The sequence below is a fragment of the Lytechinus variegatus genome, chromosome 10 (assembly GCF_018143015.1).
Source record: "Lytechinus variegatus isolate NC3 chromosome 10, Lvar_3.0, whole genome shotgun sequence".
Classification (NCBI taxonomy): Eukaryota; Metazoa; Echinodermata; class Echinoidea; order Temnopleuroida; family Toxopneustidae; genus Lytechinus; species Lytechinus variegatus.
This window is the reverse complement of record NC_054749.1, coordinates 15484436-15497707: the sequence shown is the minus strand read 5'-3', so window position 1 is coordinate 15497707 and position 13272 is coordinate 15484436. Positions and strand designations below refer to the sequence as shown.

General features: G+C 36.7%; 1 protein-coding gene across 7 annotated transcripts in view; it reads right to left on the bottom strand.

Annotated features, from left to right (window-relative positions):
• Positions 1 to 12976, bottom strand: part of LOC121423165 (regulatory-associated protein of mTOR-like) — a 63570-nt gene extending 50594 nt beyond the window's left edge. For all 7 annotated transcript variants that reach the window (XM_041618471.1, XM_041618472.1, XM_041618475.1 and 4 more), the window contains exons 1-3: positions 12619 to 12976; positions 2578 to 2680; positions 832 to 914 (exon numbers count right to left, since the gene is read on the bottom strand). In XM_041618471.1, the coding sequence (XP_041474405.1) occupies positions 832 to 914; positions 2578 to 2680; positions 12619 to 12756 (324 nt within the window). In that variant the 5' untranslated portion in view covers positions 12757 to 12976. The remainder of the gene's footprint in view (positions 1 to 831; positions 915 to 2577; positions 2681 to 12618) is intronic.
• Positions 12977 to 13272: the final 296 nt, after the last annotated feature.

The window sequence follows — 13272 nt, the reverse complement described above, 5'->3', positions numbered from 1 at the left end:
GTTATGATGGTAATTCAACAGATAAACCCAATTCGCCCAAAGTTCATTGACCTTTGACCTTGGTCATGTGACCTGAAATGTGCACAGGGTGTTCAGTGATATTTGATACTCTAATGTCCAAGTTTAATGAACTAGACCAATAAACTTTCGAAGTTATGATGGTAATTCAACAGATACATGTACTCCCGATCAGCCAAAGTTCATTGACCCTAAATGACCTTTGACCTTAATCATGAGACCTGAAACTTGCACAAAATGTTCAGTGATGCTTGATTACTATTATGTCCAAGTTTCATGAATCAGATCCATAAACTTTCAAAGTTATGATGGGAATTCAACAGATACCCCCAATTCGGCCAAAGTTCATTGACCCTAAATGACCTTTGACCTTGGTCATGTGACGTGAAACTCGTGCAAGATGTTCAGTGATACTTGATTAACCTTATGTCCAAGTTTAATGAACTAGGTCCATATATTTTCTAAGTTATGATGACATTTCAAAAACTTAACCTCAGGTTAAGATTTTGATGTTGATTCCCCCAACATGGTCTAAGTTCATTGACCCTAAATGACCTTTGACCTTGGTCATGTGACATGAAACTCTAATAGGATGTTCAGTAATACTTGATTAACCTTATGGCCAAGTTTCATGAACTAGGTCAATATACTTTCTAAGTTATGATGTCATTTCAAAAACTTAACCCCAGGTTAAGATTTGATGTTGACGCCGCCGCCGCTGTCGGAAAAGCGGCGCCTATAGTCTCACTCTGCTATGCAGGTGAGACAAAAACCACTGCATAAGGAATGGGATGATGGTTTAAAAGATCTTACCCGAGGCTGCCATCTTTCATATTGCTTCTGTAAACTGGTTCCTATGGCCTCAAGAGCCTTGGACGGGCTAAGGGCAAGTGGGTCTATGAAAATTAACAATGGGAAAGCACAAATGATACTTTATTTCTTTCCTATTACTTTTTATTGGTAAACAAACATGCACATAGAAATAATGACAAGCAGCACGAGCTGGAGGGGTAACAAACAAATTTTGTACATTGTGTATTATGTACAAAATATTTGTGTACATTCAGCATTTAAAAAAAAGATCACAAAACTTTAACATTGCAGTGACTGGGGATTTTCTAGGGCCCCGTTTTACAAAGAGTTATGATTGATCCAATTAATTGTATCTCTATGGAAATCCATCAGTGCCATAATTTTTTCTATAGGAAATTTGCACAATGTCCTTTATAATTTGTGACCAAAGAGAAGCACATTTTTCAAGAAAAAAAATAAATGCATGAATATACATCAGTTAGATAATATTTTGAACAAACATGAAGAAAACAGGTTGATGTTGTTGGCCGTCCATAGTTGCGATTGAACGGATCAATCGTAACTCTTTGTAAGACAGGGCCCATAGTTCTTTCTTGATTTTCAAAGGTTTCTGAGCATGGGGGGGGGGGGGGGGTGATATCGCCCTCAGCTATTGCGTCATTTTTCTCCTGATACGCACATTTGAAAGTGTTTTCTCAATATCATGTCTACCCATACATGCATCACTGTCTTGGCAAATTAGCGTACTCCTCATTTCTAAATGGATGTATGGGTTTCCAGAGTTAAGATTGACTCAATCATTCTCACCTCTTTGTAAGAGAGGGGCCTTATTGATTTTTACCATCGACATGTATAGTATCAAAGTTAACAATTTGAAAAGGGAACTTGAGAGTTGAGACCATTTTAGTTAGACCCTTGACAGTGTTTATTTAAACAATAATCTAAACTCTGTCCATCAAAACTCATCATCAAGTGCTATCATCTTCATTAATGATTCTCATATGATATCCTCTCAACATTAAACCTATTATTAAACAGAAACTGAAAGCTAATACCCACACATGTATACTTCCTGATAATACATGTAAATATGGTTCCACCAAGATCTTTGTATACTAAAATCCAAAAATACATTTTGATTTTTAATAAGAATAAGGCTGGTGATCACCAACCAAATGTGCTTTGTATCCTATGGAAAAGGTGCACTGTTCTCATGACAGAGGAAATTGGAAGTGAGAGACAAAGTCAAGGTCAGGAGAAGCTGGCAGATGGACAAAGAAAAGGGGGAAATTACCACAGATGGGTAGGGGAGGATAGGGAGGGGAGGGGTGGGGGAGAAGGGAGACAGAGTGATGACCAAGTAGAAACTGGCAGACAGACAGAGAAAAGGGGATGTTACTTGAGAGATGGGGGGGGGGGGGTAAGAGGGGAGGAGAGGGGGGAGAAAGGGGAAGGAGGGGAGTGAAACTGAGTCAAGATCCATAAGAAACTGGCAGGCAGACAGAGTTGGGGGAAATTACTTGAAGGGGGGGGGGGAAGGAGGGAGGGAGAGAGAATGGGGAGAGGCAGTGTCAGGATCCAGAAAAACTGTCAGAGAGAGAGTTGGGAAATTACTTGAGAGGTAGTGGGGGGGGGGTTGAGCAATCTGAAAGAGAGATAAAGCGAGAAAGGCGGCAACAGAAAGAACCCCAAAAGGATGACAAGAGACAGACATGAAAGAAAAGATGGGTATAAATACTGTTTTACCTATCCAGCATTCCAGCCTTGCACATGGTGATGTTTTGACTGTATCAGGTGGATCCACTCCCACATTGAGGCAAATCACCAGAGCTACACTCACTGTCTTCATCTGGGAAACAGAAAGACAAAAAATAATATTTCATATCAGGAACAAATAACCTGTGTGTTGGCTCAGTCGGTAGCATGTCCGTCTCACAACCGGGAGGTCGGGACGGAGTTCAAGCCCCCAGCGGCCGCTTAAGACTAAAAGAAGTTAAAAAATGTGAGTTGCTGCTACCGGTACCGTTTGGCATTCATCAATTTAAGGGATAGAGCAAAGCCAATCTGGCACTGCTCAGTGGCTGTCGGGCCCATGATAAAATGGGCAAAATCAATTTTTGGATGATATCTATTTCTGACTTCTATTTCAAAGAATGAAATATGCAATTAAGCAATTTCATGTTCATCATAACAATTATTTATGAAAAAAAACCAAGGCAGCAGAATGCATGTTACTGTGCTCCTTACATCTTGCACATGTTTAGAGACTAGAATAAAGGTTTGCAACCAATGACCAATCACAACCACCATTGCATGTACATTTTGTTAAAAACAATGACCAGGAACCAATCATATTTGTCTTTTGCAATTCATCATAAAGACACAAACCTGTTTACACGGGTGTGAGTGGTCAAAAATAAAAAGATCTGAAAAAAGCTGAAGAGTGTTGAAAAGGTCTGAAATAGAAAGAGCTCTCTTACTTTTTGTACAGAGGAAAGCCAAAAATAAGCTGAAAACCTGAACTCTCACACTCCTGTGTTTAATATGGGGCCCAGAAATGGAAGAATTACCCAAAAGAAATATTTTCTCATTTCTATTTCAGTTTCATTTCAGAAGTCACAAGAATTCTGATGATGGTAGTTGCTACTACATGTATATGACACTTACTGCTGACTGTATACATGTACCTCTTGTATTGAAACCGTTTGAAACCAGTGAGTGACACTGATGAATAAGAGACCAAGAAGGTTTCTTAACCTAAATTAAAGTTACATATACATACTACTTGAATTGAATCATGATCTATATTTTATTTAGTATTAATATAATACGTGTAAAAAAAACGTGCTTGGACTAATGAATGTTTCTTTACAACAAATTAAATATTTAACTGAATCAAATATCCAATGGCTTTCATGAAATTGTAAACGATTACTTCCTGACAATAATAACAACAAAGAGAAAGCAGATAGGACTGTATATTGTACACTGATTATTGTACACTAATGTAAATGCACGGAACAGGACAATTTCCCCCCAAACAATTCAAGAGCATACATGCATCTCACAGAAGACGTTCCTCGGAAAACATTTAACCAAAACAATCAAATTGCCACATTGATATCGTTGATCTGACTATAATACTTTTGACTGGTGTACAGTAAATCTTTATGGCTGAGGGGACTTCAAATCAGGGCCCCACAGAGCTTAATCATTGACCATACATTTGTTTTATATTATGATTGAATATAATAATCAATTAAATCAATCATAAAATCAGACAGACCTATATAAATAATCTATCACTAAGCTTTATGTTAACGGGTCCAGTTTCCTTTGAAAACAGAAAACAAATGATAATGAAGGTATGTATGGTCAAAAAGTCATCAAGGAAAACATACATGTATGTAATGATCAAATGAATCAACCGTAAAAATAGCCCTACATTTATCAATCAAACTTTAAGTGAATGGGTCCAGTTTGCTTTGAAAAGAGAAAGAGCGAACAATTGATGATGATACATAATCAGGAAACCATCAAGGTGTATAGGAAGGAAGACTGGTCATATGTAAACAGAAAACAATGGTCCTATATACACCTACATGTACATGTAGATCATCTTTCTAGATATGATTGTCTCAATATCTTCTGATGATCTTTTCAACTGGGCAGATAATCTTTTCAACTGGGCAGTTAATCTTGAATATAAACTGTAGGCCTACATAGTCATATTATGTGTGAACATATGAAATGCCTGTCAGACTGTGATAAAAGTGTAGGAATAAATTTTGTCAGGAAGCTCCTTCAGTAAAGAGTTAATAGTCTTTTTTCCCACGAGTAATACATGAGGTTGACATGCACAGAGATCATCTTTCATGATTAAATTCACAATACTGAAGCTCTTTTTTTTAAAGATATAATTCCTTCCCTTCACACTTTTGCATAATCAGTAAATAATTCATTCTTAAGATTTACAAACATGTATCGGGTCTTATAATGGGTAAAAGGGAGGGGGTGCAATATAATGACACATATGTACAACAAAGATTAATTAGTGATAGGGTTTGGTATATTAAATCAAATGTCAAACCCCCCCCACACACACACAAACCTTGAGATCAATCTACACTACAGTAAAGCATTATTGCAATCCTCCTCTGGATACATGAAAAACAAACAGTACTGTACAGCCTTTTATTGGAATGAAATTAATCAAGAAATATTCAATCTTCATTTTGAACATAACCACAATTTGGCTCCCTCTATTTAGAACATAGGCTAGATTTCAACTAAAGGAAGGGGAGGGGAGACACTTGGGTGGAAATATGAGTGAGAGGGCATCGTTTTTTTTACATAACAGATGTATTGCATACTCTGTGCATTGTACTGAACATAATGGGTTTTATGGGGGCTCATTTCTTTTGCGACTTACAAGATCTAAGAAAAATTGCAACTTTGCTCTGAAAACATTTTGAAATTACATTATGGCACATGTGCATGCATGTGAAACAAATTTTGTTATCAACATTTTCATTTTCTCAATGACTACAATTGCAACATCGATGACTTGTTTTGAGAACTTTGAACTTATATTTGCTTGCTCCAATTATCAATTTGAATTTCTTATCAACTAAGATTCTAAAGTATCTTCAAATGATTAAAGTACAGATGATGATTTCTGAGCCCAATAATTATCTCCCATAGTATTTAACACTTTTGTGGACCCCGACTCAAACATCTTCTCTATACTGCAAGTGCTTTTGTGTGTGTGTGTTTTTTTTTAAAGGAAATCATCAAAAGGGCTCGTTTGGTGGGTAAAACCAGGTCATAAGGTCAACAAGTGGAATGCCTCTGGCCGTCTCACCTGCATCACGCAGTTCAACATAGCAGCAGTGCTGACTTTGAAGACTACTATAACTCACACAAGATGTTCAGTGATACTTGGTTACTCTTATTTCCACGTTTTATGAACTAGACCAATACACTTAAAGAGATAGGATGGTAATTCAACAAATACCCCCAATGTGGCCAAAGTTCATTGACCTCACATGACCTTCGACCTTGATCATGTGACCCGAATCATGCACAGGATATTCAGTGATACTTGATTACTCTTATGTCCAAGTTTCAAAAGTCAGATCAATAAATTTGCAAAGTTATGATGGTAATTCAACAGATACCCCCATTATGGCCAAAGTTCATTGACCTTTGACCTTGGTCATGTGACCTAAAATGCACACAGAATGTTCAGTGATACTAGATTACTCTTATGTCCAGGTTTTATGAACTAGACCAACATACATGTACTTTACAAAGTTATGGTGGTAATTCAACAAATGGGTCAATCCATGTCAAATCAACAAATGCTTGTCACCCGACCCCCTTCGATTTTCTTTAAACTCGCACCAAATGTTCCCCCAAGTGTCTGACGGAAAAATCTGAAATATTTTTCCCCAAGGTCAAACGGTTGCTAAGATACGGCCTCCCTTAGCAACCAATGCGTGGCCAAACAACCAAGTTTTAAAAAAATTTGCTATTTTTGATCGACTGCTGCAACCAAGTTTGATGAGGTAGAGTGCTTATTTTCTGGAAATTGGAAGAACTTTTTAGTCTTAATATGCACAGTATATTACGGCACGGATCTGACCAGCCGTTATTGCGCACGAGGTCGCCGAAAATGGTGTTAAGCATCCAAGTCAGTGATTTCGGGTGCATGTTTGGAAGCTCATAACTTCCAAATTCAATTAGCTTCTAGCCCAATATCATGCATATTTGAAGACTATCACTTGCTCAACAGACCTACAAAAAATTGGCCCAAACGTGCTCGTCGATTTCTTGTAGGGCGCCCTCAAAGTTGGATTTTTTCTAAAAGTTGCCAAGTTCAAGGTCACGGATCACCCCTCGTCCCATCGAGGAAAAACACCAATTTCTGTATACTGATAGACAATTACCTGTATTTTCATGGGATACTTAAAATTTTTTGTGACCGAAATGTTTAATAGCTCGTTTACGCATTCGAAAATGGTCGTAAACACCCCAAAACCAATGCAAAACGATACATACAGGTTTATCAGCACACTTCACATTGCAATAAATCAGAAATGAAAAGCCAACAAACACTGGTATTGTCTGTAATGGTAGTCTGTAATTAGTACTAAAAGGATATGCATCACAAATAGTTTGACTTATTGGCAATGACCTTGAAAAATACAACTGAAAATCATTATAAACAATAAATCAGGTCAATTTTCTGTGATTATAGGGCACTAAACTGTATTTACACGTACTTTCACTTGTGTGTCATTTCAAAACAAATGATGATTTTAAGCTGATAATTGCAAATCCTGTTCCTTTCAGGTTGTATTTTAATATCCAAATAATACATAAAGTCACATCTTTATCTATTGACCTTGACATTGATCTAAAAATAGCTGAAAATGCCTTAAAATTAGCATATTCACAACACCCGTGAGTTTTACAACACATTTCAGAATTGATTTTCTTACAGACTAAAAGCCTGATCATGTTGATATTTGCAGTACTGGTAGTCCATAATGAGTACTTGGATGATCTTTTATTAATTCATTCTTTTTCACACCGCAATGACCTTGAAAAAATGGCTGAAATTTACCCAAAATCTTTAATCCGCCAATATCCCACCATTAAAGGTTGTTTACACCGACTTTCACTTAAGTGTCATTTCAACACAAATGATGATTTTAGGCTGATAATTGCAAATCTTGTTCCTTTTAGGTTGTATTTTAATATCCAAATAATACATAAAGTCACATCTTTGTCTTTTGACCTTGACATTGATCTAAAAATAGCTGTATATGCCTTAAAATTAGCATATTTACAACACCCGTGAGTTTTACAACACATTTCAGAATTGATTTTCTCGCAGACTAAAAGCCTGATCATGCTGATATTTGCAGTATTGGTAGTCCATAATGAGTACTTGGATGATCTAATATTAATTAATTTTTTTTTACAACACAATGACCTTGAAAAGATGGCTGAAATTCACCCAAAATCTTTAATCTGCCAATATCCCACCATTAAAGGTTGTTTACACCGACTTTATGTGTCATTTCAACACAAATGATGATTTCAAGCTGATAATTGCAAATCTTATTCCTTTCAGGTTGTATTTTAATATCCAAATAATACATAAAGTCACATCTTTTGACCTTGACATTGATCTAAAAATATAGCTGAAAATGCCTTAAAATTAGCATATTCACAAACCCGTGAGTTTTACAACACATTTCAGAATTGATTTTCTCACAGACTAAAAGCCTGTGACTGACGTATTATTTGGATATTAAAATACAACCTCAAAGGAATAAGATTTGCAATTATCAGCTTAAAATCATCATTATTTTGTGTTGAAATGACACATAAGTGAAAGTTGGTGTAAACAACCTTTAACGATGGGATATTGGTGGATTAAAGATTTTGGGTGAATTTCAGCCATGTTTTCAAGGTCATTGTGTTGTAAAAAAAAATTAATTAATATTAGATCATCCAAGTACTCATTATGGACTACCAATACTGCAAATATCAGCATGATCAGGCTTTTAGTCTGCGAGAAAATCAATTCTGAAATGTGTTGTAAAACTCACGGGTGTTGTAAATATGCTAATTTTAAGGCATATACAGCTATTTTTAGATCAATGTCAAGGTCAAAAGATAAAGATGTGACTTTATGTATCATTTGGATATTAAAATACAACCTAAAAGGAACAAGATTTGCAATTATCAGCCTAAAATCATCATTTGTGTTGAAATGACACATAAGTGAAAGTCGGTGTAAACAACCTTTTATGGTGGGATATTGGCGGATTAAAGATTTTGGGTGAATTTCAGCCATTTTTTCAAGGTCATTGTGGTGTGAAAAAGAATGAATTGATAAAAGATCATCCAAGTACTCATTATGGACTACCAGTACTGCAAATATCAACATGATCAGGCTTTTAGTCTGTGAGAAAATCAATTCTGAAATGTGTTGTAAAACTCACGGGTTTGTGAATATGCTAATTTTAAGGCATTTTCAGCTATATTTTTAGATCAATGTCAAGGTCAAAAGATGTGACTTTATGTATTATTTGGATATTAAAATACAACCTGAAAGGAACAGGATTTGCAATTATCAGCTTAAAATCATCATTTGTTTTGAAATGACACACAAGTGAAAGTACGTGTAAATACAGTTTAGTGCCCTATAATCACAGAAAATTGACCTGATTTATTGTTTATAATGATTTTCAGTTGTATTTTTCAAGGTCATTGCCAATAAGTCAAACTATTTGTGATGCATATCCTTTTAGTACTAATTACAGACTACCATTACAGACAATACCAGTGTTTGTTGGCTTTTCATTTCTGATTTATTGCAATGTGAAGTGTGCTGATAAACCTGTATGTATCGTTTTGCATTGGTTTTGGGGTGTTTACGACCATTTTCGAATGCGTAAACGAGCTATTAAACATTTCGGTCACAAAAAATTTTAAGTATCCCATGAAAATATAGGTAATTGTCTATCAGTATACAGAAATTGGTGTTGTTCCTCGATGGGACGAGGGGTGATCCGTGACCTTGAACTTGGCAACTTTTAGAAAAAATCCAACTTTGAGGGCGCCCTACAAGAAATCGACGAGCACGTTTGGGCCAATTTTTTGTAGGTCTGTTGAGCAAGTGATAGTCTTCAAATATGCATGATATTGGGCTAGAAGCTAATTGAATTTGGAAGTTATGAGCTTCCAAACATGCACCCGAAATCACTGACTTGGATGCTTAACACCATTTTCGGCGACCTCGTGCGCAATAACGGCTGGTCAGATCCGTGCCGTAATATACTGTGCATGTTAAGACTAAAAAGTTCTTCCAATTTCCAGAAAATAAGCACTCTACCTCATCAAACTTGGTTGCAGCAGTCGATCAAAAATAGCAAATTTTTTTAAAACTTGGTTGTGAGGCCACGCATTGGTTGCTAAGGGAGGCCGTATCTTAGCAACCGTTTGACCTTGGGGCAAAATATTTCAGATTTTTCCGTCAGACATTTGGGGGAACATTTGGTGCGAGTTTAAAGAAAATCGAAGGGGGTCGGGTGACAAATTGTCTGAAAATTGGTTGATTTGACGTGGATTGACCCAAATATCCCCAATTGGGGCAAAGTTCATTGACCCTAAATGACCTTTGACCTTGATCATGTGACCTGAAACTTGCACAGGATGTTCAGTGATACTTGATTACTATTATGTCCAAGTTTCATGAATCAGATCCAAAAACTTTTAAAGTTTTGATTGTAATTCAACAGATACACCCAAATCGGCCAAAGTTCATTGACCCTAAATGACCTTTGACCTTGGTCATGTGACGTGAAACTCAAGCAGGATGTTTGGTGATACTTGATTAAGCTTATGTCCAAGTTTAATGAACTAGGTCCATATATTTTCTAAGTTATGATGACATTTCAAAACCTTAACCACAGGTTAAGATTTCAATGTTGATTCCCCCAACATGGTCTAAGTTCATTGACCCTAAATGACCTTTGACCTTGGTCATGTGACATGAAACTCAAATAGGATGTTCAGTAATACTTGATTAACCTTATGGCCAAGTTTCATGAACTAGGTCCATATACTTTCTACTAAGTTATGTCATTTCAAAAACTTAACCTCAGGTTAAGATTTGATGTTGATTCCCCCAACATGGTTAAGTTCAATGACCATAAATGACCTTTGACCTTGGTCATGTGACATGAAACTCTAATAGGATGCTCAGTAATACTTGATTAACCTTATGGCCAAGTTTCATGAACTAGGTCCATATACTTTCTAAGTTATGATGTCATTTCAAAAACTTAACCTCAGGTTAAGATTTGATGTTGACGCCGACGCCGCCAACGGAAAAGCGGCGCCTATAGTCTCACTCTGCTATGCAGGTGAGACAAAAATTATTTTAAGTATTATTTCCCAGATTATCTTTGCATGCATTGTTCATACTGTGAACTATAATTTTTTCACACAATTAAATGCAGAGTATGAACTCCTTCCAAAGTATTAATTTAATACTTTGGAAGGAGTTCAATTTTGTGGAAAGTACAATTCTGAACACACCTTGACAATTTTACATACGAGTATAAAATTACATTATAAAGGGGGGGGGGGGTTAACTCCATCATGGACAGTACAGCATAGACAGCTGTACACATACCAAAGGTTAGGCTACCATCTCTATTTAAATGCATCATAAATGGTACCTTCTCAGTCACATACATTGTATATGCATCACTACAGGAGTGAATTTTACACTCTTACACAAGGCTCCACACTAACTTTTCCTGGTGGCCAGGTCAGTCCACCAAACTCATTAATTTCATGTATATTTGGTGGCCCTAAGACAATAGAAAAACACTGGGCCACTGCTAAAGTTGAGGCAGGGTTGAGGCCTGGGACCCATTTCATAAAGCCTTGCAACTGTTGTGACTTTGTCATTATGGCAACTACCATGGAAACCTTGATTATAATTGGCTGCCGAGGCCTGTTGCCATGGTAGTTGCCATTATGGCAAAGTTACTAAAGTTGTAAGTCCTTCATGAAACAGGTCCCTGCTTTATTATCCAAGGCCTTCAATGCCTTGGACCCCCCCCCCCCCCCCCCCCCCCCCCCCCCGATATTGGCCTTGGATGATTTGCGTTTTGTAACATAAAAATGTATGATACCCAGATGGAAAAGTCCCCAAAATATCAAAATGCATAAAAGGTCAGCAAGCTTTAACCTCTTGATTACCTCTTATTAATTACCCAATGATTTGCAAAGTGCAGAGAATTTCAGCCAAGCTGATAAAAAACATACCAATAGCTGGAAATCCAGGTTGTAGAAAAACATACTCTAACTCTCTATGCTGGCAAGTGAATTAACTCCAGAAAATAGAGGGTCTACCCTTTTCCCACCATTTTGTCAGTCAGAACTCAGAACATATCTTTTTCATAATTTATGAAACACTCAACAGTATCAATCTGAACCAGGAAAGCAATGCTTTTTATGCATTTTTTCAAGCCATAGATCTACCTGTGTTTGATTCTTTTACTCAAAATTCACTTTTTTTAATAGTTTTAGAAAATTTTCCTGAACGTTAGATACTAGATTTCTTTTACTTATATTAGGGCCACATGTATATCTATCTAGGCTCAGGCCTGGGAAATGGTCTAAAACTGTGGAATGAGATACTTGTTTCTTTTATTTTTCAATAACTTTATTTCATGGGTACGTTAAAGTCATTATTATGATCTGATTATGCTAATTAATTCTCCTAACGTTTTAAGTTCATACTGACTAAATTAACATGATTAATAACCACTTTTACTCTGTCTTTAACATTTACAGATTAATTTTGAAACTGCATCTGCAATTCTGTTCAGGGGAATTATTTCATCAATAGACAATACCTTTTAACTGAAAATTATCACTTGTCTTTATTCAATACAAATTGGGAATTATACAAAACGTCAGTATTCTCTCATCTTGATAATGATCCAAGAAACAGAGAAATTCACGAGTATGAAAATCATGATTTGAATTATAATTTTTCTTTTAAATTTAGCTGCCTTATTTAATCTAGGCCTAGTATTAGTAAGTTAGATAAACACCACATACCGTAATCACTGCTCATTATTTCTGCTATACCGTGTCATTGAATGAAAGCAGATATCTGCATCAACACGGAAATTTAATTTAGCAGGGGCCTAAGTTAGTACAGAAAAAGAAAATGGAAATACGTACCCGTTCTTTCATTCGCCATGTTTGTGTTTCTGTTTTGCTTCCTTCAATCGGGTCAGTGTGCCGTTTCTTCATGTATGCAAGCGGTAACTGCCAGTCACACAGATCGCTCTCCTCAGATTCAGTGATGTCCTCGTACATTTTCGATGTTTTAGTTGTTCTTGCGAAAGTAGAAGCCTCAGAGAAGATATGAGCGGCAAAATGTGATGGAACGTTGTAAATACTTTCTTATGATCAGGCAGAACACGTGGCAAAACTTTCATAAAGTGGTTTTAGCAGGGAGTTTTGTGATCTACCGACAACTATTGTGGAGAAACATGTGTCGCCATTTTCTTTCATTCATCCAGCGTGTATTTACTAATGACGTCACGTTTACGCCCGGTCGATCGATCAATATGGGAATGGTACAGAAAAAAAGGAGGGGGGGGGGGGTAACCATAGGCGGCGGAAGCGGGGGGGGGGGGGGGGGGGGGACAGGGGGGACGTGTCCCCCCTAAATTTGGGGAAGGGGGGACGGTCCCTCCTAAATTTGTAGTTGATGACCTTTTTTTTTTTTTTTTTTTTTTTGCTGTCAATTCATTTTCCTACGCCCTCCCTAAAATTTTTGGGTTGAGAACCTTTTTTTTTTAAATTTTTTTGGGCTTGTCAAAAAAATTT